Consider the following 24815-nt stretch of genomic DNA (forward strand, 5'->3'; position numbering starts at 1 on the left):
CGAGCTGTTTGAGTCCGAGGTTGGTGAGGTTGGCGATCAGGGCGGTGGAGTTGGCGTCGTTGTTGTTCTCGAGGTGGAAGTTCAGGTCCCCGAGGAGGATGGTGTCACTGAACTGTGGGCGGGGTCCGGGAGGTCTGTAGATGAGAGTTCCTCTGAGGGTGGTGTTGGGGTCGGTGTGGATCTGGAAGTGCATGTGCTCGGCGGTGGTGAGGGTGTCATCGGTGTTCGTTGAGATTTTGATGGAGTGTTTGTGGATGATGGCGATTCCTCCTCCCACTCCGTTGGTACGGTCTCTTGCGGAGATCTTGTAGCCCTGTGGGATGGCTATGGCGATGTCTGGTGCTGAGGTGGCGTTCAGCCAGGTCTCCGTCAGGAATGCGACATCGGGGGCGGTGGAGTCTAGGAGGTCCCAGAGTTCGATGGCGTGCTTGCGAGCGGAGCGGGTGTTGAGGAGAATGCAGCGGAGGTGGTTGGGTTCTCTGGCTGGTGGTGTGGAGGGTTGGATGCTGGTGAATCTGCAGTTCCAGCAGGGGAAAGGCCCCTGGGTGCGTTTCGGGGTGGCCCAGTAGCAGGGGTGGTCTTAAAACAGAACACTGTTGTCTCATCCTGATAGCATCACAATGGCCCAGGCAACATTGGTTCCTGGAACTTTTTCTGCTATTGAAACCCATTTGCCACAAACCTGCACCATCTCTACTGACCAGAGACAAGGGGCAAGTATGTCACCTGGACCCGAGGCCTCTTCACTTGCATGCCTGGCTCCTGAGTTCTTTAAGCTCAGGAACATGAATATCTCACAGGACTGCAGAGATATCATTGCAAAAAGACGTATCGACTAAAGTTGAAACGGTTCTGCTTCTGCTGCCAAAGGAACAAGTTACACCCGTTCAAAGTATCTCTGGACCAGATTTTGCCATCTCGTCTCTCCTTAGCAAAGTCAGGCCTCACATTCTCTTCAGTTTAGGTGCACATTGTCTCTATTTCCCTCTATAGAAGTTCTTCTCGTCTAGGCCCATGGAAAATACATTTTGTGTAGAAAATTCAGCAAACCACAAATTGTAGCAAAGGTGCAGAATGTTTCAACTCTGCACAAGTGTTTCTGAGGTGGTAATAGGAAATGAAACAGGCACTGTACATCATTTCTCTTTGTATTACAAGTGTGCTCTCATCACAGTGCCTCAGTGTGAAAAATTACCTTAGTTTAGGAGAAGGAACAAACACTACATCTACAGATGTACTTAATCCACACAACTCTGGGTAATTACAGTTTGAGAAATTCTGAATTGCCTGAAATTCACAGAATTCAGAGTTGGTTGAACCCATAAAGCCTTTTTCAAATGTGATCTTGTGGTTTGTGGGTGCGTGACATGGGGTGTGTGCAGCCTGGAATTTTTATTTTGATTTGTACTCCACTACTCTACCATAACAGTGTAAGAAAAATTAGTAGTAGTCAGAAGTACAACGCACTATTAATTGTACTAAATTCCTCTTTCGTAGACTACCTAATGTCAAAATAGCAAATATTCTCATTATGGGGCCGATTCCGATCCTGTATTTTTTTTTCCCGTCTGACTCGTATCGGTAAATTTTTCCATACAAATCGTACAAGTCCCGTCCGACCCGTGAAGTACAATTCGTATGGGAAAAATACACCTTTTCCCGATCCGATTTGTATGGATCGGCCCGATCCTTACAAATCGGATCGGGAAAAGTTGTACCAGACGGACCCGGACACTTTTCCGTACAAATTGTAAAAATGCAGTCCAACCGTACTAGTACGATCCGGACCGGCTTTACGATTTACGATTTGTACGGAAAACATCCCGTACACGGGGAATGCCATTACCCGCTACGAAGCAAACTTTGTACGACTCGTAACCCGGGAAAAGTTGTTCCCGGGGTGCGAGTCGTACAGGGGTACGAGCCGTACAGGCATACACCCCCGTGCGTTGTATATGTACGGTGCGTACTCCAACATCGCGTATGTACTGTGCGTACCCCCAACATCGCGTACCCCAACATCGCGTACCCCAACATCGCGTATCCCAACATCGCGTATGTACGTTGGAATTGGCCCCTGAATGTCATTAAGAAAGGTACAACAAGATGAGAAGCGTTAACTTATAACAAAATGCATGTTTTTTTAAAAATTTATTTATCGTTCACATGAGATTTCCATCTCCCATGTTATTTACCTGAAAACGTTTGGAAAATAAGTTGTATGAACTTGGGCATTCTTGCAGGTAGTAACATAAGGTAAATAATGTTAGCCCAGCACAGTGTCCTGGAATTCTGAGATCAAATGGATGGTAATGATGGACCACAACGCTGCCTGGCTTCCGTAAATTTGAAATACACTCCAGGCATTTTTCTTAGCAGTTGGCATTAATGATGAGAAAATAAGTTACTTACCTGCAAATACAGTTATCCAGTACTGGTACCTTTCATAGATAATCGCAGATGGCACTAGGGACATAATCACAGACAGCACCAGGGACATCTTAATGATTTTGGGACCCAAGCATATTTTGGGTGACCTGTAATGTATGATCATATTTTAACTCTTTCATGCTCTTTGGCTGAATCGCTGGCAGTGCAGTCACACTTGTCCAAATTCTAAATGTGTTTAAATGTAATATTCAGGGATAGTGATGTGTGTTTTCAATATTGTAACACAGCTGCTGCTTGCTTATATTATTTCCAATAATCTCTGTGACACTCTCCCATTTCTCATATGTGGGGTCCTGATTTGATCTAAAAGAAACAATTTTATGGATGTTTCCTGAAACATAAACACATTTCTCCACAAAATGTCTGTAATAGACATACGTATCACTGATATTGAAAACAAAGCAAAGGAAAGTGGTATTTAAAACAATCTGTTTAAGAATTGTTTAATGCCGAGGGGCATGGCTGAGCAACATGGCCGCTTTCTAAGCGAGCTCCGCCGGCCGCGCTAAATCATCCAACAATTATCCTGCCTAGCGAAGCGATCTTCCCACACTTCCTGTTTGAAGGCGACCCGGTGAACATGCAGATCTGTTTCTAAGCGATTTTGATACAGAAAAGCCGCCACTGCCACATCGTGGGCTGAGACACCGAGGGCCTGCTTGGGGCAGGACCCTCTCGTAGACGCCCATCCGGATCTGTGCGTGATCTACGGCCCTGGCGAGCCCGCTTCCCAAGCTGGTGTGGTTCAGCATGAAGCAACCCAACTATCATCTGGAAAAGAGCCGCGGGTGCAGAGGCCTCTGTTGGAACCTCAGTGACCATCGATGAGCCAATAGAGGCGGCAGTTGCGATACAGACGCTGGATTCAGCTGCTGCACTCCAGTCCAGGTTGAGCTTTTGAGACTCACCGAGGTTAGGCGGCCTTTTCTACATTTTGGTGGCGCATTGGACAAATTCTGGGCACCCGGCAGTGCAGTGCGGGGGTCGCTCGGTTCTTGGAGCCAGGGCGTTCTTAGATTTATGCGCCGACCAACACCGGCCGTCCCCCTTAGCTTCCAACCGCCAAACCTGCACCTTGCATATTTCTTCTTGTCGGCCTGAGGCCTCACTCTAGTTGGTTACCCTGATCATCCGGTTAAAGTCCTGCCCTGTTATGGCGCTTCCCTGCACAGTGTCTCGCACCGCTCGGACCACGCCTGGGCAAACAGATGAGGTGGCACCCTCCTCCTGAGCCTAGACCCCTCCGTGCATACTTAGCAAAGCTGTGGCCTAATAGCACACCGCGGGCCTGGTCACCGCCTGGAGGATCACAAGCGATGTCCCCTGAGCCAGCTTTGGCCTGCCCAGAACGTGCTCCTACAGAGCGAAGCCCTCGCCAGGAGTTTATTGGACTGTATAGTTCTTTTTTACTGCCACTTGCCGAAACTGGCCCACCGGCCCTGCATTTTAAGTCACTTTATGGGCACTCATGGGTATCGTGACCAGGGGCAGCCCTGAATCCTACTGATTCCTTCTCCTCCATTTGTGTTTTCTCTAGGCCCAGGCATGACCAGACGCTCCGCTCTGCATACTGGGTGAATGCTCGGAGGCCGCCCTGTCACACTTGCCTTAACTGATGATATATACGCCTAAATAATTTCGGACCTTGCTTTGCCAATCCTGCTAGGGCTGCAGTTTTGACGTACCGGCTCTGGAGGTGAGCCTCTCAACACCACATTGCTGCTGCGATCTGTGCTCTTCCTCTACATTGCATTATTCGGCAATCTCATCGTTGTGGTGCTCTACTGAAACCACCGCGTGGCCAGTTCTCATTTCCTGAGACCACTCAGTCATTGCTTATTGAAGTCAATATGGGGAAAACAGACCCAAAGCAGACAAAAATCTAATTTGATAGTAGGCGCAGTACCCTTACCACCGATCCTGAAGGGCACCAAGACACAGACTTATCCACGCACATCCCCACAGAATCGCCCGAGGAGGATCTACGCAGCATCCTTGTGGAGGTAAAATCCAGCCTCAAGGCTATCAATAATAAGCTGGACAAACTCCCCTCCCAACGTGATCAGGTTCGTAGTCAAGTAGATACGCATGAAACTCGCCTAGATCAACTAGGAAACAGGGCGTCAGATACACATGATTTTCAAGTGGCGTCTAAAGACCACCTTCTTCACAAGGAAAAAGTGCTGGGGATGATCAAAGCCAAGGATGATGACCATGAGGCGCGCTCAAGAAGAAACAACATCTGCGTCCTTGGTATCCCAGAGACAACTGCTATCCACAAAATGGAGGTCTTCATGGAGCTTTTCAGCACTGACCTGTCTCCTATGTTTCTGATAGAAAGTGCGCATTATACACTTGCACCTAAGCCTCCGGGCGGAGCCACGCCCAGACCTATTGTAGCCTGATTGTTAAATTACAGAGACAGAGATGTCATATTGGGTAAAGCTAGGGAACAAGGGACAGTTACTCGCCAAGGAAATAAACTTTCATTTTTTCCAGATTTCACGCCAACAATCCAAGCTGCCAGGTGCAAATTCGGCCCGGCCAAGCGCCTTCTTCAAAAATCTTGCGTCAACTATGCTCTCTTCTATCCTGCGAAACTGAGGGTAAAGCACAAAAATATGCTGCACTATTTTACCGATGCGAAATCAGCATTAAAATTTGCAAAGCATATTGTTCAAACATAGTCGAAAAAGCTTGGCCAGCCCAATGACACTAACTCTAATGCCACTCTCAGCGATAACGATTGACATTACACACACGTTTATCACATGTATCTTATTGCTTCAACCGCCTGCCTTGTTGATCACTCTATTTGATGACTCGAACAATTTATAAACTCAATGGCTCTGGATCCCTCGAACTCAGATCCTAACACTCACTGTTGGGAGTGAACTCCCAATGGCCAAAATTCGACAGCTCAACCACCCTTCCACCTGGCAGAGTGGTATGTGGGGGACTCCACAGCCCCCGGAGGATCTCCCTAAGTTCATCTCTAATGTTTCTTGTTTGTTTAGGTTTGAAGGGTAATGGGTAGGAACTAATACATGACCTAATTGGGGGTTGGTGTGGGTGGGGGGATTTTTAACTGTTAAGTCTAAGTTCATCAGAAGCTCACTTAGGTAAAATCTCTACAGATGATAACACCACACGACACATTTCCATCACCTGCAACAACAATTGGCACATTTTACAAATCATTTATCTATCTCTACAGGTCCTTCGACCGCAGGAGCTAACCTTACATTTCACATAATACATTCAATATGTCGCTAACCACGGCACCAGCTCAATACAACTTTTTGACTTGGAATGTCCGAGGCCTTAATAACCATATAGGAAAAAGCCAGACTTATGCACGCATATCTTGCGAGGCAGCAAGTGGACATCTCTTTCCTGCAGGAAACCCATCTCCAGCCCACAGACATGAATAAACTAAGACACAAACGATGGGGTGAATACCACTCCTCAACCTACTCTAGTAATGCGAGAGGAGTCGCAATCCTCATTTGCAGCGGTCTCGACTGGACATTGTCACAGGCACAAATTGACACAGATGGAAGATACATCATTTTAAAAGTCTCTCTGGGAGGGACACAATATATTTCAAGTAGCAGTTTACGAACCAAATGTAGATGATCCCGATTTCTTTTACGACATGTGGGTGAAGGTTGTTACTATGGGGTGTGATATTGTGATATGGGGAGGTGATTTCAATGCCATTTTGTCTGATGATATAGATAGGTTAGGTGTGTCCCAAATGCTGCACCCTCGATCCAGCCACGCACTTTGTTCCATTATGACTGGTAGCCAACTAATAGACATATGGAAGTAGCTTCACCCACATACGCAGGACGGTACCTATGTTTCCACACATTTCGATGCACTGGGACAAACATGCCCCACCAGCTGCCAAAACTCGAGTCCTTGATACAACATTCTGTCAAGAGCAATTGAATATATATTGGGAATTACTACCACAGGCATCATGACCAAAAGATATTTGGGGTCCTTTTTAGGTCTCGCTGAGCCCAGTGCATGCGCTGGCTCGGAGAGACATTTTGTATGTGAGTTTTCAAAGTGCTGCAGGCTGGCCTAGTGCTTGCGTTCACGCGACCGTGCACGCGCGCTAGCCTTCAGCAGCACTTTGAAAACTCGTGCGTCATCGCGATCACTTTCGCTTTCAGAGAGATCGCGATCGCGATGATGCACGCGCTCACACTACTCCCGCTTCTCCCCCACCACATATCGCGTCTCCGGCCGCTCTCGCACGGCCAACACTTGTCTTTGTTCCTTTTTTAGCACACAAGCACGCGGACTCTCCATATGCGAGTATACTTTCTTTCACCGATGTGGGAACATGTTCCTTAAAATGACTCCAATACAGATAGTGAGCGTCACCTCTAGCGGCTTTGGACATGTTTCACGTCAGCGTCAGATATATCTACGCTTAGAACCATTGGGCTATTTTAATGCTCCAGTTAATCACCCCATCACTCGGACCATTCTTCATTCATGAGCGGGACGCTCTGCCACGATGTTGCTCTACGGGATAAGCTCTTTGTAATGCAGGTAATTCAACTCTGAACGTTTGCGTTACGGCCCAGTATCTGTTGTTAGTAGATCAGCTCAGATTGTATTGTAACTGTTGCTTTCCCCTTTTGTATTTTTTTTAATCTGCCTCCTGCGCTCCAAAGTTGTTTTTGATAATCTTTCCACTGTCTTTTGTTTCCCGCCCTCATCTCTTTTGTTGCTTTTTTTCCCCGAAGGATTATGTAGCGCAAACACATCCCAAATGTATTCAAGTGCTTTACAAGAGCTCCGTGCATACACAAAGTTATTGTGTTGGCTTCAAAAACAGTACTCCTATGTCGATCCGTAGGTGGCGCGCTAGTCAAGTAGCTGTAACACGATGGTAAACAATTCATTGTATCCGATGTGGCAGGATATTTTCTTGTTACCAAGAGGCCACATCTTCCCAAAAATTCCCATAAACCTTCAAATGTAAGGTAAGGTGGTTTAGCTGGGACTCTTGAAGCCAGCCTTGTGAACATACACTTCTGTATTTATGGGAACTAGTTTATCAAATAGTTATCATGGAAGCCTTCCTGCTGGCGCTCTTCCTGCGCTTTCTTCAGCCTTCACTTCAGCTGGGTAAGTGCCTCTGACTTTCCTGAATGTTGTACGCACTAGGAAAGGTGCTATTCTATATTTACTGACTCGCCGAAAATGTGGCCTTAATTTTAAAGTCTCCATCAGATGAATGATGTCACCATATGTCTCAACACTCAAGTAGACGACATCAAACAAAGGAACTTTCGAGAGTGACGCTTTTGGTCCTTGTTAGTGATGCGGGACTGGGGAGTGAGAATGGGTTTTTTCTGTTCACTGAACAGCTCTTTAAATACCTCAGATAGCTAGCATTCATGTTTATTTTGTCTCTACCATTTTTTTGTTTATCTGGTTTAAAATATTTTGATCCTAACGCAGCACTAATTGTAGCATTTTATTTTAGACGTACTAGATCGCTGTATTTAAGTGTGAGTAAATTTTATGAGTTACATTAATGTATCCCATTATGAATTAACCCTAGCCGAAAGGTCACTGCTAACATTGGTGGGGGATTGTCTTCTTGTGGCAGGAAAGTAAATTTGCTGAGGACCTAGCACCAATAAAATATTATCAGTATTCATTTTGAATGCTTGCTCTGAAAGAATTTTTGCAAAAACAACACTTGATGGACAGAATGCAGAACAATGTCATACGTTCACCCCAGTACAGAGATCTGGGCCTAAATCCATCGTTTTTTTGCTCACCATGCCATTCCAGTTTGAACCCAGCCATATGCAAATCAGTCTTGACCCTGTGCCTCATGGGAACAGTCCAGCCCGAACTGCCAAGCCAGGTCCTCCCTGGACTGGAAACAAGCATCCCAGGACCGGTTTCGGGGGATCACCCCTCTTCAGCCAGGATAGCTTGATTCCAGAGGCATGGAGAGCACGGGACCCACGTCTGGGCATACCCTTCCCACTCGGGGAGACAAATGCAAAAACAAGCATTGGCATAGCCAATAGGTCTCGCCTTTGGGACCTTATAAGTGTTTTGCCATGCAACAGTTGTTGTTGCACCAAGGATATTGTGCTGCATTACTAAATACTTATAAGGTCCCAAAAGCGAGACCTATTGGCTATGCCAATGCTTGTTTAGCCTGGTTATCAGCTCGTAGCCGAGATGACGTCCAAGATCCCGAGGCCTCGGCCAGTCCCGGTCAAGCATCGTCTGCTAATCATACTTCTGATTCGTGAGTCCAGCTTGGTCCGGACCCCAGGTCTTTCATCCATCGCTGCTCTCCGCTAGTTCCAATCGTTAATTGTGAATGGATGTCATATTATCTCGTGTGTGTTGTTGTTTATTGTGATGCTCCTGCTCTGTTTGTGATTGTTGTTAGTCTATTCTTAATAAGGCAATCACTCCTTGCATTGTTCGATCATAATTGATGTACTGTCGAATGCTCTCATTCACTGAAATATCAATAAATAAATAAAAAATAAAAAAAGAACTGTTTAATGCCATCAGGGCAATACTCTGCAGAACAGACCTGAATCTATCAGGCGGCCCCCTGAAAGTCCGGGGCCCTGGGCCAGAGCCCACTTTGTCCATGCCTTAGCGTCTCTGGATGGCATTGGCCTTTAATGGGTGCAACGACCTCCCATCCAGTAAGGGCAGCTTAAGAGGCAGCAATTGTGACCTGGGGAGAGTCAGGAGACCCTGGCAAGTGGCGAGCCCCAGGATATGGCTCGATAAACATGATACGGTCCAGAGCAGTTAGAATCAGACCTAGGCCCTGGCATGGAACAGGAGCCGAGAATTTACTGTGCGTGAAAGGAAGTGTGCGGGAAGATAGCAGCCCATCACAAAATGGTGGGCACGTAAATGTAAGTAGCAGGGTGGCCATTGGCAGACCTGCAGGCAAAGGGGTACACATAAATCATTTGAAAAGATGTCTTGCAGCCCCTCGCATTGGTTCGCAACCGGAAACTCAAAGGCATGTATATTTTAGTACGAAGCAAACAAATCTGCTCAAGCGGCATGTGAATTCTAACAAATAGTAGCTAGTTTTAAGTTTGTTTTTAAAATATGTGCAAACTAAGTTTGCCCATTAGAAATTCACGTTTTTTTCTAATACACTCCATTGCCATAAAACAGGCCTGTGTGACCACGCACCCCCCAATACCCTCTCACAAATGCACGAAAGACGTATACTGAGGCAGGGCCCTTCGATGAAGCAACCCCCCAAAAAAGCAGCTGTGCAATCACAACTCCAATAGGAACTCCACCCCACCCCTTCTATCTCTTGCAGCGACTTGAGTCAGTGGACCCCCCATCAAAGAATCATCAATCAATCCAATGCCCTCGCTCGTAGGGCTGCATGCGGGCAGGCTCTCAAAATGCATTCCCATTAAATATGGATGTGGCTGAGTGGCTCGAGTCTCACAATGTAAGCAGGCCGAGAGCCCTAAATAAAAGCAGCCCCAACCGCAGAGAAGCAGAGAACATTCCCACTAGCACTCAAGCCAACCCTACGTGGAATAGTGAGGGACTACTACTATTCGTCTCCTCGTGTCTGGGGGTCTGCAGCACCTGCCCATCGCTTCCTCTAGTGGCAATATGTTGGGACCATGCTTCTTGACTCTCCTATCCTATGATTCATGGCCAGCTGCGCGCCCCGGCCCAGCAGCCTGAGGCCGGAGCATGGATGCCCATGTCCATGTATTCTACCCTTCTCCTGGTACCTTCAGATGCTCCTGGGCTAGTAGACGCTCTCCCCGTCTGTCCATTACCCATCCTTTCACTCTTCACCCTCACTCAATTGTCATTACAGGGATGACATGCTGGCAGGCCTCCCGATATTAAACAGAACTACTGACTCAGGCCATTTAAATGAACTGCTGCTTGTCAGAGGCACACCCTTTGAATTGATGCCACTGCGGAGGAGGAGGGGCACCCGGGGCCAGATTCCATGCCGCTGTGACAAATGCACCCTTTACCACCCTTATCCGTTCCTCGCTCTTTTGCCTCAGATGTCCTGATGGCGCAGAGTTGTGGAGCGAGGGCAGGGGTTGACCTCCTTCTTTCATTCTGCACCTGTCCGTAGAAATGTGACGTGCACCTGTAAGGCTCGAGATGCTCTTGAGTTCTTCCCTTGCACTTTCTTGCACTCACTGACATCTCAACCACTCACTGGGCACACAGTGACAGGGGGCGCCCAAAAGCCCCCCTGCGGGCCGACGCTCTTCTCCAAGATATGGCATGCAGAAGTCTTTAAAAGGACTGACCCTCTCAGATTAGGAGCTCTGCAGCTTCATATGTTCAAAGGGGATGTGACCAGCATTAGAGTCATTTAAGGGCGCCTGATACCCCTGGCTTGCCCCCTTGCTACCTTGGGCCAGTCAGTCTATCTCTGTCCTAGACTCGGACTTGCTTGAGGGCTGAGGCATGCAGCTTAGATTGAAGGCACAGGCGGGCGACAGAAGACCGGGCTATCAAATATTAAATTATGGCCTTACGCTTCCTTCTAGTGCTAGGGACCCACCGGATCCCTCACGTGCAGTAAGTCGCATTTGTGCATCACAAGACCAGCCTGGTCCAGCCCCTAGGCTGTAGCGCACGCAGCTGCATGCCGCGGCCGATCACCATGTAATCAGTCCGCATGCACTATTTAATTTATGAAGTGAGGCGGCGCCCGTAACTTTAAAACCACATCCCAGACTGGCATCACTCACGGACCCTGTTGTCAGCTAGTCTAGAAAGTCCAGTGGTGTAGTACTGTGTGCCCTACTGCACTGAGGGAACCCCTAGAGGCCGGAGCGCGGGGCCCTATGTTACGTTTTAATGCCCTTGTCTCCTAGACTCCGACTCACCTGAGTCTGGCAGCTTCGGTGGCAGGTACAGGCGGGCGGCAGAAGACCATGGCTAGCAATTATGAAATTATGGCCTCACGGTCCCTCACAGTGCCTCAGACCCACCGGCCGCATCACCTACAGTTTCAATTGCGCATGGCAATACCACTTAACCCTGTCCCTCCCTATGCCCCACCCTAAGGATGAAGACCATGCATCTGAGCAGCACGCACCATGAAGCCAGTATGCACGCACCACTTAATTTGTGAGGATAGGTTGCAACGTTGGCGAGCGTAACGTTAAAACTACATGCCAAACAGGGGCGGCTCCTCCACTAGGGAGGAGGAGTGTCGCCCTACTGCTTTCTCACAGTGCAAGAAGCGGAAACATAAAATGCTAAGAATTACAATTTTATGTTTCTGCTTCTCTCACTGCGAGAAAGCAGAAGTGTTTGGTTGGGGGCGGGCGGGTGGGCATGTCTGTTCTAGCTCAGAGGAGGAGTTGCCTGCCCACTGCTGAGAGTGCTGACTGTTTGGTCTGCCCTCTGGGGCCGACCAAACCAGTCATGCGCACTCTGCCTTTTCTCCATGTAGGCAGCATGCAGCCTACATGGAGAAAATAACCTCCCCATAGGCGCCTGGCTAGTCGACGTCCCGATCAATCACAACGCTGCTTTTGCAGCATTGTGATTGGCTTAGGGGAGGGGAGGGAGGCTGCCTGCTTTCTGTTCCTGTGGGAGGCAGGAGAGCAGGAGCAGGCACCGATCAGGACTGGCGCCGAGAAAACGCGGGACGCGGGTGCGAAGATAAGTTAGCTTTTTTTATTTTAAAATAAACCTCCCTCCTCCACGAGACCCCCGCTCCCCTGCAACCGCGAGTCATGCCGGCCGCGACTGATCCCAGTGAGACGTCACAGACCCTGCTGTTAGCGAATGTAGTACTATGTGCAGTACTGCGTGGAGGGGCCCCTGTAGAGCAGTGGCCCCCACGTAATGCCAAGGCTGCGGGGGGGCCTATGTAATGTTACGCCCACGACCCTTTGGGAGCGGACCTCCATGCTGCCTCATTTCTTTTGGATGCTGCTTAGTTTTTTTCTTTATTTCCTCACTGCATTCTGTAATTTCCTTGATAAACATATGTAAACTTTTTGTTATTGTCCCATCTTCTTGCAGCGACATGTGACAGCACCTCCACTAAAGACAATGGTATCATCACCTCACCCGGGTACCCCCTGGAGTACCCCAATGGCATGGACTGTGTCATGACCATTCTGGCTCCAGCAGGATACAAGGTATGTGCAGCACAGTCTGGAAAGAAGTCTATAGGAATCCTAATCACTTGCTTAAGATAAAGGCTGAATCTCATATTTCTGTGCATACTCATGTCCTACAGACACTTAAATACTGAAATGGAGGATGACGTAATGCAGCATTCTTAAGATGCATCCTTGTGGTGGCACCAAATAACAGCAAAAGGCATGAAAAGCTGTCCTATTTCCATGTACAGAAAGCATTTTAGAGACAAAATATCAATTTGCCTGGATTGCACTTTTTCTGTATACAAGCCGTTTAATAAATACATGACTCTTTCTATAAACTACACTCTCTTCTGTGATATTTCTCTTTGAGTTATTTGACAACTTCCTGAGATCATAAAAAGAATTGTTCTGTGCAATTAGCACCAGTATAACATACCCTGGAATGAACCTGTTGAGGTATAAAAGGGGGCGGGACCAGGAAACTCAAATATACATTTATTTATTTTATTTATTTATAAAGTTTTATATAGCTTGAACGTGACCCAAGCGGGTATCAGAGCGCTTTACAGCTGTACAGAGGTGAAAACAGAGTTGCAGGTAAAACAACAACAACAATGATAAGCAGGGTACTGTAAACAATAGACGAACAGTAAAATTTAAGCAGGAAATAATGAAGCATATACGAGCAACAAACCAACAGCAGATGAGCACAAGCAAACGGAGTGGTCATAGTCAATGGAAGTAGGTGCCATCAAACAAGGGCATTCATCCATAGGGCTTTCACTTCTTTTTTTAAAGACGCCGTAGAGGTAATCAGTCTAATGTGAAGAGGCAGGGAGTTCCAGATTCTCGGGGCAATACCGGAAAATTCCCGGTTATAAGTTTTCTTTTTCTAGAATTTTTGAGGTTTCAGCAACTGAGTGGTGGGACTCCTAGAAGATCGGCTCCTGCCAGAGAGCTCCAGTTTTTGGGCTAAATACATCGGGGTGTTGAAGTGAAGGGCCTTGTGCATCATGCACGCAATCTTGAGAACAATCTTAGCCTCCAAAGGTAGCCAGTTTAAAGATTTCAGTACCGGTGATATGTGGCTATTTCTTTTGGCCCCTGTGATGAGCCTTGCAGCTGAATTCAGGGAAGCCCTGAGCGGAGCCAACTTGTATCTGGGTAGCCCACATAGAGTTGCACAGCCATTCTCTAGCCTGGAGATTACTAGAGCTTGCACAGCAGACTTGAGGTCATCAGGGGGAATGAAGGGTTTAATCTTTCTTAGAATAGACATGTGGAAGGTGGCCCCTTTGGTGGCTGCACTAATGTGTTCCTGCATACTCAATGACTTGTCAAGTATAATTCCAAGAGACCTAACCGAGTCAATAATGTGAGGGGTACAATTGAGAGCTGCTAAGTGTTTCAAGTATTCAGTGATGATGGCCGTCTTTTTGGTTGGTGCTATCAGGAGGAATTCAGTTTTGGAGGAGTTGAGCTTAAGATGATGGGTAGTCAGCCAGTGTTGAGTTTTGAGTAAGGTAGAGTACAGTGATTTGATTTTGTCAGGGGAGGAGACTTTCAAGTCAAGTTGGGTGTCATCGGCATACATGTAATACTGAATGATGGAAGAATTGAGTAAAACCGTAAGAGGCTCCATGAACAAGTTGAAGAGCGTGAGAGAGAGAGTAGATCCCAGAGGAACCCCAAGAGTAGATGGCAAGGAGTTGGAAAGGGAGTGATTTACTTTAAATCTTTGCGTTCTGTTGTTGAGAAAGGAGGTAAACCAATTTAAAACAGGGCCGGAGAGACCCATCCTTCGTTCCAGTAATTCTAGGAGGTTATCATGCCTGACCGTATCAAACACTGAAGATAAGTCCAGGAGGATTAGAAGGCAAGCTTCATTCTGATCAAGCATTTTTAGGGCGTCATCTACTATATGAATAATAGCCGTTTCAGTACTATGACCCTGGCGAAACTCCAATTGGAATTGATCCAAGAGCTGGAATTGATCAATGTGGTTACATAGTTGGACAAAAACACATTTCTCAAGGAGCTTCGATAGAGTTGGGATGCAAGTGATCGGGCGAAAGTTATTGAGGTCCTCTTGGTCCGCCGTTGGTTTTTGAGAATGGGCGAAACCTGCCCTGCCTTCAGACATTCAGGAATCATACCTTGATGTAGGGAGGCATTTACTATCTTGGTCCTCAGGGGGACTTAGGACCCTTTTATTTCATTGAAGAAGCTGGAGGGTAGAGGGTCAGTGAAGTGGTTAGAGGGTTCCAGAGTAGTAAGCAAGTTGAGAATAGAGCAATCATCATAGGGAGTGAATTGGTTCCAGCAAGCGTTATTTTTGGGTGAAAGTCCTATGTCAGGTAGAGGCTGGAGTAGAGTGGGTTGGCATAAAATGAATCCCGTCCACCATGATTTAATATTTTACGTCAGTAAACGCGTAGTCCTTACACGTACCGTGGGGCATTTAAGACCTCTGATTTCTATCTTGCTCTATGCCACTCCTCACTCTATCAAATATATAAATCCCTTATTACAAATAAGATGATAGCAACAGCATCTAGAACTAGGGAATTTGACTCTATTGAAAAATGGCAAATCACAGCAGCCTGTGTCTCCCAGTCTCTAAGCTTTAGATCCACTTCTGTATGTTTCTATTAAATATTATAGTTCAGAAGTCTGTCGAGGCTCTCTATTTTGTTTTTCAAAATAACCATGTCAGTGAATGAGTGCCTGTGAGAAGTTGGCCTGGTATATGCTGTCCACTAGTTATAGTGGGCACCATTCACCAGTCCAAACAACCCCTTATTGATGATAGGTTAAAGGCAACCTTTATTGAAAGCTATCCTAGTGGTAGCTATGGAGAGCAGCCTTCAGGCTAAGTCTTGAAGGAATGTAAAGCAGCTTGTTTTACCAGTCTATAATCTCTTGAGTGGCTAAATGAAAGGAGACCACACCAGGTATATATATGAAATATATGTATTTATTTCTAAACACACCCCTCTAGTCTCTTTATGTGGCTAGAGGCAAAAGCACATAAGTTACACTTCAAATATTACAGTAAATTAGCACAATACACATTAGGCCCTAGGGGCGGACCAAACCATATACTAAGAAAGTGGTATAAGAACCACGACTTAACTAGACACAAGGCCTAGAGCCTGTAGAATCGCTGGGACCCCAAGGAACCACCCAAGGTAATGACGCAGGGGACCCACGGGGGCCGTGTGCAGTGTGAGAACACAGCCGCGAGCAACCGTTAGCTTCTATGGGGAAAGTCGCGATTAGAATTTTAAAGTTTAAGGACACTTAGAGGTGGACTAGGAACAAACCCTTTTGGACTTAGATGGTTCTAGGGCCAGCACCCACGGGAGCACTGGAGTACTCGTGTTACCTCACCCAGGGAACCGGGTGCATAGGTGTCAAATGGTGTTGGGTCGTGTTGTCGTTTTCAATGGTAGGGGACTGAAAAGTGCTGCTGCCGGGAAGAGGAGAAGTGTCCGAAGAGATCCAAGCCTGGATCGAAGATGTGAAGCACCTGAAAGCAGAGGGGACAGACTCTGGGTCACTTGCCAGTGACCAGGAGCAAGATAGATGAATGCCCACCGATGTTGGGAGCTTCAGATGAGAAACGGGGAAGCTTGACTCTTCAGCCACGAGGACCAGGAGGCGTTGAGGACAACCAGGAGCTGGATTCGAGCTGTCCGGTTCCACGTTATCCACGTCAGCTATTGGTCTCAGCATTGCTGGGGTCTCGGGTCGGCCTCGGGGAAGTCTGGAAATCCACCTCCTGTGATGCAATTACTTCGGAGTCCAACGGGAGCTTCAAAGATGCACACTGGTCAGATGCTTAATTGGTGCCTGCCAAGCAGGGGAGTAACTCTTTTACTCCAAGGGAGATTCTTCAGTCATCTGGCATTGTGCAGATCGTCGAAGTTCCAGGATTCAGTTTCAGAGTTTCGTCCAGGGATATCTAAAGATCTGGTTCCAGAGGTTCCTTCTTTATACCCAAGGAAGGGGTTGGACTAACTCAGGGGACCTATGGGAGGGTTTGGAAAGACGGGTGGCTACATCCATTTCCTTTGTTCAGTCTCGCGCCAGAGCAGGGGCTGGTAGCCCCTGCAACTGGTTTGAGCTGGACAATGCACAGGGACACCAAATGTGCCCCCAGTGCAGGACTTCAGAGCACTCTGAGTGCACCCACCCAGCCCCAATACACTAAAGCCTGTCTGAGAGGTGGTAACACCTCCCTGTGACAGGAAACCTATTGTCCAGGCCTTCCCTGCCAGAGTTTCGGTCAGCAGCAGGAGGCCAGACTCATGTCTGTGGCTGCAGCATCCATTTTGTGATGCCATTTCAAGCTGGTACCGGGTATACCGGTGCTGTCATGCCTCTCCCTCTAGAAGGGAGGGATCATACTCCCACACCAGTTACTGGTGTGGGGGTATGATTCCAAGGTGTTTGACACCAAACACGACGTGTTTCCGTGCAGCCAGTCCTAAGTTAGCATTTACCGTTTGGTTATAATGCACTTAAGAGTATATGGTCAAGCTGCATCACAGACAACCCCGGAGAACAGATTCCGAAGGCTGTAGAGGGGCTCTACTCATGCATGGGCACCCTCTCACACAAAACCAAGCACCCTGCCTTCAGGATTGATAAGGCCTGCCATAGGGGTGACTGATAGGTTTATATGTGCAGTGATAGGTGAGATGTAGTGAACCTATATCTCAGTAAGGGGTGCATGCACCACCTTACCCAGGCTGCAGTAGCAGACTTGTGGTGTCATTCTGAAGGGCTTCCCAGGGGTGACATAATACATGCTGCAGCCCCTGGTAGGCCTCTGGGGTACCTATGCCCGGGGTACATAGTATACCATATACTAGGGACTTATAAGGGCACCTCAGAATCCAATCTGTTGTGTACCTAAGGTACTAGAAATCCATTTAGAGCGGAATCAGCTAGGCTGGGGTCCTGAATAGCAGGGCCCCAGCCAGACTAAAGTCGAAAAACAGTGTTACGGCAGCAAAAAGTCGGGGTAACCATAAGAAGCAGATCCTACTCTCCTACAGTGGCGACTCTGAGTTAATTCATATTATGTAAATTAAGCAAATTAATGATTGTATTCCATCTTCTAAAGTATGGGGGTGAAGTTCTTCCCCCTCACTACAGCAGGGTGCATGACATGTGCAGCGACAAGATTCTTGAGGGCGGACAGACATGGCTGAGGCCTTCTGCCAGATTCCGGGCTCCGTTTCTGTTAATCATGCTATGACTTTGCAGTCCACTAGGTTTCAGCATAGATAGTGAGTATGTATGCTTTTTCACTGGGACAAGGCTAAGATATGTACTAGCATTGGTATAATAAGACTGAGGTGGTAGTTGAAAGGCGTACGTCAGTGGTTGAAAGGAGTGTGTTAGTTGTTAGTATGATTAATGCACTAGTTTGGAGAGGACCATGGGACTCGTTCTTAGAGGGAGAGGTGTAAAAGAGGTTGTAAGCGTGAGTGCATTTGTGAGTGCGTTCAGGGTGCTGGTAGTTGGAAATATGAAGGCGCTTGCGGTTGTGAGCAGCGTGGCGCTAGTGTAAATAACACGTAGTTGGCTTGCAGCCGGTACCCTCATTCTGCCAATAGTCTGACAAGTGCTCTAATAATTGGGCTCTGCTGTGTTTGAGGGTGAAACCGAGGTGGGTGTGGGGGTGGGTAGTGGTGAAATGAAGTGGTTTGTGCAGGGAGTGCTCTCTCTGGTGTTGAAAGTGCTGTGAGCTGGAGGGGCTGCACTCACAGTGATTCTCTATCTCACAGATCTCATTGACGTTCACCCAGTTCGATCTTGAGAACTTCCCCGGATGTGGCTCTGATTACCTGATTATCAACGATGGACCCCGCTCCACATCAAAGACACTAGGCAAATACTGTGGTAAAGCCCAAGTCCCAAATCTGGTCTCCACCCGAAACGCACTGCTGCTGCAGTTCCACAGTGACAGCTGGGTGACCGCAGCTGGCTTCAAAGCGGAATACTCCTTCGGTAAGTTTGAGGGGAAAGGTCAGACTCGAGATTTTTTTTTTTAACTGATCATGAAAATACAAAGTTTGCAAGGTAGACCTTTGAATGACATTTCATGAGGTCAAAGCTAATGAGACACATTTTGCTAGATGTGGGAGATTTTCCATCTAATAAAGTGGTGTACTAAACTACTTAACTTAACTGCTGGAACAAGGTGCCCTCTGGGGTATTGCCACGCTACATTGTATTGCTGCGCTACATTGGATTGCTGCAGGACAGAAGCGCGCTGCGCTAGCGAAATATACTTTTTAATATAAAAATCCTAATTTTTATATTTAGGTTGAATATAGTTTATTTTTCCCTGGATTTTAATTGCGCCGTGAGCGCGCATGCTGCCCCCCAATTGCATTTTAAAATATCGCATTGGCGAACTACTCACCGCTTTTAGAGCGGGCCCCGGGTCATCTAGGACGCCATAATTGGTGAGGAATCGTTGAGGAAGCGCCGTTTGTCGGCGCCATCTTCGTTAGTAGCGCTCTAGCGCTCACGCGCTTGGAAGGAGGGCCTTCATAAACGGGCCATGAGGACGCGCAGCGGTCACGCGCAGCGGGAGCGCCTGATGAGCGCCGGAGGAGCGCCAGAGGAAAGCCCGTTTGCGCCCGTTCGCGCACGATCGGGCCTCGGGCCCAGACGCTCTGATCAGGTAAGAGTATATACTCGTGCTGATCTTCTAGTGTATAAGGGAACAACTTTCCCCCGATGTTCACATACGTTAGACCTGATGAAAGGCCACCGAGCATGTAATCATTGCCCTTTTCTCGTGTCGGAACAGGTATCCGACGAGAACAAACTGACGAAAACCCTAAAGATGGCTTTACTTAACTGCCGATCCCTGCCTGGACACAAGGAGGAAATCTCACTCCTAATCACCTTCAGAGATCTTGATGCTCTGTTTCTGGTGGAGACTTGGCTGGGGGAACACTCTGACCCAGATTTGGTCGAGGCACTACCCCCAGGATACATAGTACAGCATAAAGACCGGCCAGGACGAATAGGAGGAGGGATTGCAATTATCCACAGGGAGAACATAAGTTGCCGTCTACAGGATACGAGCATTCAGGGATGTGAGAGTACTCATTTTTCCCTCCATCCCTCAGATGAGAGCTCGATAACAGGGCTGCTGATCTACCGACCACCAGGCCCTCTTGGTTCATTTCATGAAAGCCTGTTGGAGGCGGTGATAGGCGGAGTCTGTACGGCCACGAATTTCCTGCTACTGGGAGATCTTAATATTCATTTTAACAAGCTAGGAGATAGGACAGCAAAAGATCTAGAAAATGACCTAAAGAGTTATAATCTTAATCTTAAGGTTCAGAGTCCCACGCACAAGTCAGGAAACACTCTTGATCCCATTTTCACTAACGTTGAGACAATAACAGTCACGGAGCCTTATCGTGTCCCTTGGTCGGATCATTCGGTGATTCCTTTTTACTGGAAAATATCCAGAACAAGTACTACTACTTTCTCAGATAGAGCGCTAATAAGACCTTGGACAAAACTTGATGTGGACAATTGGAAGGGACTGTTAGAAAGCAGCAAGCCATTGGATAATTCCAATGTGGACGTGGCTGTTAACAACTTTAATCAATGGATCACCCAATCCCTGGATAAACTTATACCTAAAAAACCCTCAACAATTAGGAAGGGAGAGCTGAAACACCCATGGTTTACCTCAGAATTAAGGCTGCTGAAACAAGAATGTAAAAGGGCAGAACGTTACTGGCGGAAGGATTTTAGTGTCGATAGGAAGATCAGCTATAAAATCTTACTGAAGAAATACAAAAATTCTCTTATCACCAGTTAAACTGATTTTTTTGCGAATAAGATCGAATCCACCGTCAATGCCCCCAGGGAAATGTTTAAGATCGTGAAGCTCCTCACTAAAATCCCAGATCCCCCCGTAATAGCAGACGAGCAGAATACAAGATTAGAGGACATGGCGAACTACTTTCAGACCAAAATATATAAAATTCTGGAGACGATCCCGGTAGTGGATTTAGCTGCACATCATAGGGTGTCTCCTTGGGAGGAAAGAAGGGAATGTCCAACACTTTCGGAGTTTGCCCCCCTCACAGAAGAGCTTCTTCCCTCTCTGATGAGGAGTATAAAAAGTGGATCACCACGAGTCCCAGCCCCCATGAAAATTCTTAATCAGGCACTCCCTGCCATCAGTGAACCGGTAATTAAGATGGTTAACACCTCTTTGGAATCGGCTACGGTTCCAAAGGTATGGAAAGTGGCCATGGTCAGATCTTTGATTAAAAAACCGAACCTCGACCCTGAAGACCCGGCTAACTATCGCCCGGTATCTTTGTTACCTGGGATGGGGAAGCTAACCGAGAAATTGACAAACATCCAACTGGCTGCATTTCTGGAGAAGTATAATCTCCTCCATCCATCCCAGACAGGATTCAGAAAGGGACAAGGCACTGAAACAGCATTGTTGAGGGTGGTAGAAGAGGCCAGAAGGATTTTGGATGCAGGTGGCAGTGCTGCCATTATCCTTCTGGACCTCAGCGCCGCCTTCGACACAGTTAACCACCATCTGTTGTTGACTCGACTCCGGAATATCGGGGTAACCGGAAAAGCCTTGAAGTGGCTTAGATCCTTTCTGGAGGAAAGATACTTCCAGGTGTTTGAGGGCAATAGCCGCTCCCGCCTGGTAGCGTTACAGTGTGGGGTACCACAGGGATCGTCCCTTAGCCCCACACTGTTCAATGTCTACATGGCCCCGTTGGCGGAACTGGTTGCTCCGATTGGCATCCAGTTAATAAGCTATGCAGATGACACCCAGTTGGTGTTTTCTCTGCAACAAATAGACTCCCCGCCGAACAACTTGGCTAATTGTTTGGAGAGGGTAGTAAACTGGATGAATCTGTCTCAATTGAGACTCAACGGAGGAAAGACTGAACTGATGCTCTTAGGAAAACAAGATATTTCCGAGCATCTAGCCTGGCCTACCAGTATGGGTGCTATACCATTGCCTAAGCCGGAAATAAAGAGCCTAGGCTTCTGGCTTGACAACGTCTTATCCTTTGAAACTCAAGCCAGAAAGACTTCTGCAGTTTGCCATGGGATGCTGAAATCCCTGCGCAAAATTCTGCCTCAACTTCCAGAAAAAGCAAGGAAGACCGTAGTTCAGTCTCTGGTTCTATCACGAATTGACTACGGGAATGCTATATATCTTGGGGCCCCAACTTCCACTTTTAAAACTTTGCAAGTGGCTCAGAACTATGCTGCCAGGATTTTGACTGGAACTAGTCGTTACACGTCGGCGAAGCCAGCTTTAAGATCGCTCCATTGGCTTCCGGTGAAGGAGCGGGTGCGATTTAAATCTCTCTGCATCACACACAAGATCTTGCATGGAGAAGGCCCTTCCATATTGGAAAATATGATAAGTTCTTATAGGCCCCAACGCAATCTCCGCTCAAGTGAACATAACCTGGTAATTATCCCTAGGATAAAACGTGCCCGCTCGAGCGGCCAACTCTTCTCTTTGCAAGCAGCAAGAGAATGGAATGCCCTCCCGGGTTATTTGAGGCAGGAACATACCTTCCTTCAGTTTAGGAAGAAACTTAAAACCTTTTTATTCCCCAGAATTTAGTGTGTTAAAACAATGTAACGCGAACTAGCCCTGGGCTCACTTTCTGCCAAAAAGCGCTGGGATGCCTACGGGTAGCCACGCGCTATACAAGTGATTTTACAATTACAATTACAATTACAATTACTTCCACCTGGATGGCTGATGAAATCCACCATGTTTACATTGTCTGCCAAGGTGACAGCATTTCGCTAACAATCGAAGTGGTTGTGTCTGCCCAGGAGCACAGATTCAGGGGTAGTGTTTGAGGTGTTACACCATCTAATAAATTAATTTTCTAGAAAATAGTTGAGCACAGGTGCTATCAATTGGGTATGGTGAGGTGTCTGTGGGATTTCAGCAGGATTTTTCTCATACAAAAACGCAGACACGCTCTCCTCATTTCTCTGTTTTAAAAGTGTTCAAAAATGTGGGTGTTTGCATAATACTGTGTTTTCCCTGATTCATCACCCCTACCAATCTGCATTCTTCTCCGTTTCCACTGCTCCTTAAGCCCCTCTCATGTGCCCTGACTACGTATATTTTTACGTTGAGCCTATACAACGCTTGCGCTGTTTGGCGTTCTGTTGTAATTCTACCACTTCCACATTCGCTTTCTTTTTCAGTGATCAGGTGTGGCCTCTATTGGACTATTCCATGCAATGCAGCCCTAGTAGCTACTCCATCAGTGTCCACTGCTCCAGCCATCAGCATTAGATGTGAGATGTGATCTGCTTACAAAGTCATTATTTAGTTCCAAAAATGTGGCACAGAGCTGGCCCCCTTGAACTTGCATTAGGCATTCTTGGTCTACTATTTCACCATTGATGAACAGAAGTATCCACATCAGGGTCTTGTCTCTGGCTTTACAGGTGGTGTTTGTATATTCCGTTGTGAATCAAAAAAAAGTGCCACAACGATGAGGGTCCCGCACCCATGCGCACAGGGAGTCACTTCCTCATAATATTTAAATTACCAGTGCTCACTTAACGAATGGTCACCGTTAAACCATCCCTACATTGAAATAATTTCACACTTGTAAGGAGCACTATAAATATACACAATATTTCCAAACAAATATCTTCAATTCAAAAACATTTATTCTCAAATCTCATATTTTTTAACATGGAGAATGTCCAATTGTTCATGTACCAATGTCTTATTGCTTTGATGCCTCGGTTAGTCCTTTATCCATTAATAAATGTTCTTGCCAATGATGAATCCTTTATATCCTTGTTCCACATCAGAGTCTTAATAAAGCAAAAAAAAAAAAATCCTTTTAATCCATCCAAATTTTGCATTTATTAGATCAATCGTTGTTACCATTTTTTTATGATCCAATCACTTTATCATCCTTTTGATCCATCCATCGTTTCTTTCCAATTTTATATTATATTGTATGATCCAATCATTAAATCCAGAGGTTATACTTCCATTCCTAATGTCCAATACTCACAACAGCCGACGCGTTTCGTCCCCTCCCAGGACATCATCAGAGCTGTGAAATAAATGAGAATATGCCATCATAATCAAGACTTTCCTGTCCATATATTCACACCTTCAAATCAAATCCTGCCTATATAACAGGCTCCAAAGTTAATCAGGATGTTAAACCAGTAGTTCTCGTTTATAACAGACATCATCTCTAACAGTCAAAAATTACACAATTGGTGATATAATAAACCCCATGGGTAATATTAATAGCACTCATTGCAGTAAACACCACATTTTTTGTTCCAAAAACAAAAATCCTTCTATAGAACCCTCTTCATATGCATCATTCTGTCCCTGTTCTCTCCTTAGTCTCAATTCCTACATTCCTGATCGAAATCTGCCCCTTTTATGACCCTACTTCTGTTGTCTCTATCCTGTACTCAAAGTCCTAAGAACCAATCATCTATAACATTCTTAATTTCGCCACCCTATTTAATTCTCAGCTACATTTCTATATTCCCAGATTACAATTGAACCGGTCTCACCTTTATCCAGTAATATTGGTGAGTGCATCCAAGACGCGTTATTTCTAATGCAGTCTGTCCAATTCGACTAACACAAATATTATCTGTATCAGAGAAAAAGGAGAAAACACTTTCTATAACCTTTCCCCAACATAAAAAGTAACCTAAATATTATATAAACCTATTTCCCAAACTCTCTGTCCAAGTACCTGTGAAAATTCAGAAGTCTTCACCATCCTCTACGCATCTCCTCACGGTTTCTCTGCAACTCACGCTCCGTATTTTGAACAGTCCGCTCCTCTGGTTTATAAAGGCAAAGTAGCCAATCACTAAGCCTCCTTTCTAATTGTTAACCCTGTTCCCTCTCTGGTCCGCTCATTCGGCGAGCCAATCACTAAGCGGCATTTCAAAACCGTACTTCCCTGGTCACAAGGCAAAGTAACCAATCACTAAGCCTCCTGTCTAATTGTTGACCCTGTTCCCTCTCTGGTCCGCTCATTCGGCGAGCCAATCACTAAGCAGCATTTCAAAACCTTACTTCCTCACGATTTCTTGTCTACTTGCACTTCGTATTCTAACAAATTGGCAAGATCATTTATTAATGGA

General features: G+C 46.5%; 1 protein-coding gene across 2 annotated transcripts in view; it reads left to right on the plus strand.

Moving 5' to 3' along the window:
* The window catches only part of LOC146859674 (astacin-like metalloendopeptidase), a 565544-nt gene that overhangs the window by 487939 nt on the left and 52790 nt on the right, over positions 1 to 24815 (plus strand). For both annotated transcript variants that reach the window (XM_085643427.1, XM_085643428.1), the window contains 2 exons: positions 12523 to 12641; positions 18410 to 18632. In XM_085643427.1, coding sequence (XP_085499553.1) covers positions 12523 to 12641; positions 18410 to 18632 — 342 coding nt within the window. The remainder of the gene's footprint in view (positions 1 to 12522; positions 12642 to 18409; positions 18633 to 24815) is intronic.

Source organism: Triturus cristatus, chromosome 3_1 (assembly GCF_964204655.1).
Source record: "Triturus cristatus chromosome 3_1, aTriCri1.1, whole genome shotgun sequence".
NCBI classification, from domain to species: domain Eukaryota; kingdom Metazoa; phylum Chordata; class Amphibia; order Caudata; family Salamandridae; genus Triturus; species Triturus cristatus.